Genomic DNA, 4899 nt, shown 5'->3' on the forward strand with positions numbered 1-4899 from the left:
CTTAGGTTATGAAGGGAGAACCACCATGAATAGGATTTGTGTGCTTTTATTTTTAAATATGTATTTATTTACTTATTTGGCTGCATTGGCTCTTAGTTGCAGCACGTGGGATCTTCGTTGTGGCGCACAGGCTTCATATCTGCCTGTGGCACAGGGGCTCTGTAGTTGCAGCACACAGGCTCTCTAGTTGTGGCAGACAGGCTCTAGTGCGAGCATACAGGCTCACTAGGTGCTGCGTATGGGCTTAGTTGCCCCGTGGCATGTGGCATCTTAGTTCTCTGACAAGGGATCAAACCCATGTCCCCTGCATTGGAAGACGGATTGTCAACCACTGGCCTACCAGGGAAGTCTCTTGTGTCCTTTTATTTTTTTATTTTTTTTTATTTTTTGCGGTATGTGGGCCTCTCACTTTTGTGGCCTCTCCCGTTGCGGAGCACAGGCTCCGGATGCGCAGGCCCAGCAGCCATGTCTCACAGGCCCAGCCACTCCGCAGCATGTGGGGTCCTCCCAGACCAGGGCATGAACCCGTGTCCCCTGCATCGGCAGGCGGCTTCTCAACCACTGCGCCACCAGGGAAGCCCCAGGACCCTGGTTTTACTTTTGATGTTATTAATATTAGAAACTGCAATGTCTCCAAAATATTAAATCAATTCCAATTCCATTTTTTGTCCCAAATGTTATTTTTCCCTTATTAACTTCCACCTGCCTTCAGTTTTCTTTTTGTTTTCAGTTAATATTCCACAATTTATTAAAGTGATCAATTCCTTACAATATTCTAATTTCTTCTGACTGATCCCCTTCTAGGAATTATTTGGAAAAACACCATTCCTACATATACTCACCACTTAGTTTCTCTACACCTTCCCTTATGAAGCTGAACATTGATGTGAAAATCATATACAATAAAGATAGAGGTCAATATAAATTTATGACCCCCACACTCAAAGAGAGTCTGCATATTGCCCAGTAATCCTTTACATTCCACTAGTAATAATCATCTTAAGTGCTCCATATAGACTATTTCAAACCTTCTCATGCCTCAAAACATCCACATTTCTCCCTTAGTCTCTCTACATTTCAATAACTCACAATTTATTTCTTGCTATTTACAGACATTTGTAAACAAATATTTTGTTTTCATTTGATGTATTGAAAATATTGTCTACATATATTTTCCTCAAATTTTCATACTCCATTTAACCACTTAAGACACATTCCAGTATGACTTCAATCCTCTACTTACTGAACAGGTTCTTTAATATCACCAACCACCTCTGTTTCTAAATAAGACATTTCTAATTCCTCATTTTCCTGAAAATCTCCTTGATAGTCAACTCTGTAGTCAACTTTCTCCTTTACCTGCTCTCACACACTCCTGGATTTTTATTTCCACCTCTCTGGCTTCTCCTCCTGAAATCTTTTTCTTCCTCCTCTATCATGCAGAATAATGTTGAATTTCCTTATGGCTCTTCTTTTTTTCTCTACCATTTTTCCATAAATAATCTTATTCAAGCCCATGACTTTAGTTAGCTACCATACTATTCATAAACTGTTCTTTTCTAATTTTCGTTAGTGATACATACAGCAATTTTAACTTAAAAACATCAGAGTCATCTTTGATTCTTTTATTTCTCACTCTCTCCTACCTCCCAAATGCAACCCATTTCTAAGTTTGAGATATTCTACATTAAAACCTGTCTTTAATCAGATCACTGTTTTACAGTGAGGTAGCGTAGCATTATAATTAAGAGCATGGACTGTGATATAAAGCTTCCTGCATGCCCACTCTTTTCTATTACTAGTAGCATGATCTGCAGGAAGTAGTAACTCGTTTAAGCTGTATCTTCTCATCATATATTAGTTATAATAACTCATACATAAAATGTTTAGCATGCACAGACCTACACCCTTCACAAAAATTAATTCAAAATGGACTTTAATATAAAACACAAAACTATAAAACTCCTAGAGGATACATAGGAGAAAATCAAGATGATCTTGAATATGGCAATCACTTTTTAGATACATCACCAAAGACACAATTAATGATATAAATGACTGATAAGCTGGACTTCATTAAATTTTTAAAATTCTGCTATCGGAACTACCTATCAAGAGAATGAAAAGGCAAGCCGCAGAATGAGAGAAAACATTTGCAAAAGACACATCTGATAAAGGACTGTTATCCAAAATACACAAAGGACTCTTAAAAAAAGCAAAAAAGCAAACTACCTGATTAAAAAATGAGCCAAAGGTCTTAGCCGACACCTCACCAAAGAAGATGTACAGGTAGCAAATAAGCATATAAAAAGATATTCCACATAATATGCTACCAGAGAAATGCACTTTGAAACAACAAAATACCAGTGAACACCTGTTACAGTGGCTGAAATCTAGAACACTGATAACTCCAAATGCTAGCAAGGATTTGGAGCCAAGAAGAATACTCATTCACTGCTGGTAGGAATGCAAGATGGGTCAGCCACTTTGGAGGGCTGTTTGGCAGTTTTCTAAAAAACTAAACATACTCTTAACATAAAATAAGATTCAGCAATTGTTCTCCTTGATATTTACCCAAAATTAGTTCAAAACTTATGTCCACAGAAACACCTGCACATGGATGTTTATCGAAACTTTGTTGACAACTGTCAAATCTTGGAAGTAACCAAGATGTCCTTCAGTAAGTGAATGGATAAATAAATTGTAGTGCATTCAGAAAATGGAATATTAGTAAGAGCTAAAAAAGACATGAGCTATCAAGCCATGGAAAGAAATGGAGGAAACTTAAATACATATTACTAAGTGAAAGAAGCCAATCTGAAAAGGCTACATACTGTCTGATTCTAAGTATATGACATTCTGGAAAAGGCAAAATTTTGGAGACAATAAAAAGATCAGTGGTTTCCAAGGGTAGGAGTCCAGATAGAGATGAATAGGCAGAGCAAAGAAGATTTTTAAGGCAGTAAAAATATTTTATATCATACCATAATGATGGATACATGTCATCATACATTTGTTCAAATCCATAGGATGTACAACACCAAGAGTGAATCCTAAGGTAAACTATGGACTTTGGGTAATTGTGAGGTGTTAATGTAGCTCATCCTTGGTTAAAAAAGAAAAAATGAACCATTCTGGTGAGTGATGTTGATAATGGGGGAGGCTATGCATACGAGGGGGCAGGGGATATAAGAATAATCTCAATACCTATCTCTTAACTTTGTTGTAAAACTGGTGCTGCTCTAAAAAAAAGACAAAAAATAAACTGCTCAAATTTCAGAGGGTAATCAGTTGGTCGAAATAGTAAATGCAATTTAATCTTTGCAGGTTTAAAAAATTCAATTTCTTGAATTTCTAGAGAGGTTATAATGCATGTAACATGGTTGAAGGTCCTGAAAATATAAAATACTTTCCACTACACATTGTGCCCCCACCACCTCCCCCTTTGCCCAGGAGCCCCTGCCATCCACAGGTAGCCATGTATCTGGTTTCCCACGTATACTTCCAGAGTGTCTTTATGTGCATACAAGTAAATATGAATATGTATTTCTCCTTGGCACCCTAATTAAAAACACAAATAGTAGAATACTAGGCACGGTGTTCTCTTATATCTTGCTTTTATTCATTTGACAATAGCTTGCAAATTATCCTCTATCAAGACATACTTTCCTGCACGAAAGTGCACTGAATGGATGATGTACTATAATGCACTTTGCCAATCCACTTTGGGATGAACGCTGATATTCAATAATCTGTTTATATTACAAACAATGCAGCAATGCATAACCTTTGCATGCATTATTCTCCTGCTAGCAAACGTTTAGGATATGTTCCTAAAGGATGTATAACCTGGAGTGTTTTTAATGAGAGCATTTAATAAGATGTTAAAGATACTCTGTTGCTGAATCCTTCTGCGGAGACTAACAATGAGGCTTTGTCTTTCTTTAAACTGCAACCTATCAGATCTATCCAAACGGAGGAAAAACCACTGGAATGGATCTGGGTGGCACGGAAGAGAAGGTGCGCCCCAACTCCTCTGCACTCGCTGGCTCCACCACAGATCACATTTCTCTCACCGGGTTGTCCCCCGTCCACACGCGAGTTCAGAAGCCATTCCGGGATGAGATTCTCACGGGGAGCCTCTTACAACGGCGCCCAACCAGGACTGCGCCCAGCCTCGGGCCTCCTCCCGACCATCACCAGACGCCCCAGGCAGCTCGTCATTTCCCATTTGTTAGGTTTCTCCCACCACAAGTCCCAGGCGGGACCGTGGCCGCGCCTGGAGCGCCCTCCTCTCTCGCCCGCCACTGTACCTGTCGTCACCTGCGGCGAGGAGACCTGTGTGTGGTCGACACACAAGCGCTTTGCCGATGAGGCCAACAGAAGAGGGGACGCCGGGCGCTCCCGCGTAGACGCACCTCGGCCTGCAGGAATTCCGTCTGCGCCGCCCGTGGGCGCTTCTCGCGGATCTCGGAGAAAGTGGCCGCCGGGGAAGAGCTCCACCACGGCGACAGGACCGGGACGTAACGGATCCCCAAGGCTGCCGGGATGCAGCAACGGGCGGCCTATTGGCCGGGGCATCGCGTTCCCATGTGAAGGAGGATGGGGAGGTCCCGGGGTCCCCCACGCACAGTGCCTCCTCGTTTCGCCATCCGGGCCTTAACCAATGCGGAGAGAAAGAAATTTGGGAATTAGGGCAAACGGGATCTAGAGGGAAAGCCGCCGGAAACTTGGCACCGTCCACGTCCGTAGGAGACATTCATTCACCCTTAGAGACTTGAGAAAGTACGACCACCAGGACACACGGAGGTCGAGGCCGTGCACGGATACCCTCTCCTGACCACGAGGAGCAACCCGGCCGTTCCCCGCGGGCAGAGGGAACCAGGGCGTGCGGTCGAA

The 4899-nt window shown here is 42.0% G+C and overlaps 1 protein-coding gene across 1 annotated transcript in view; it reads left to right on the forward strand.

Annotated features, from left to right (window-relative positions):
* LOC129391915 (uncharacterized) overlaps window positions 1–4663 on the forward strand; it is a 6347-nt gene extending 1684 nt beyond the window's left edge. Inside the window, exon 2 of the mRNA XM_055083323.1 lies at window positions 3964–4663. Within this exon, the coding sequence (XP_054939298.1) occupies window positions 3964–4663 (700 nt within the window). The remainder of the gene's footprint in view (window positions 1–3963) is intronic.
* Window positions 4664–4899: the final 236 nt, after the last annotated feature.

This window comes from Physeter macrocephalus, unplaced genomic scaffold (assembly GCF_002837175.3).
Source record: "Physeter macrocephalus isolate SW-GA unplaced genomic scaffold, ASM283717v5 random_824, whole genome shotgun sequence".
NCBI lineage: Eukaryota > Metazoa > Chordata > Mammalia > Artiodactyla > Physeteridae > Physeter > Physeter macrocephalus.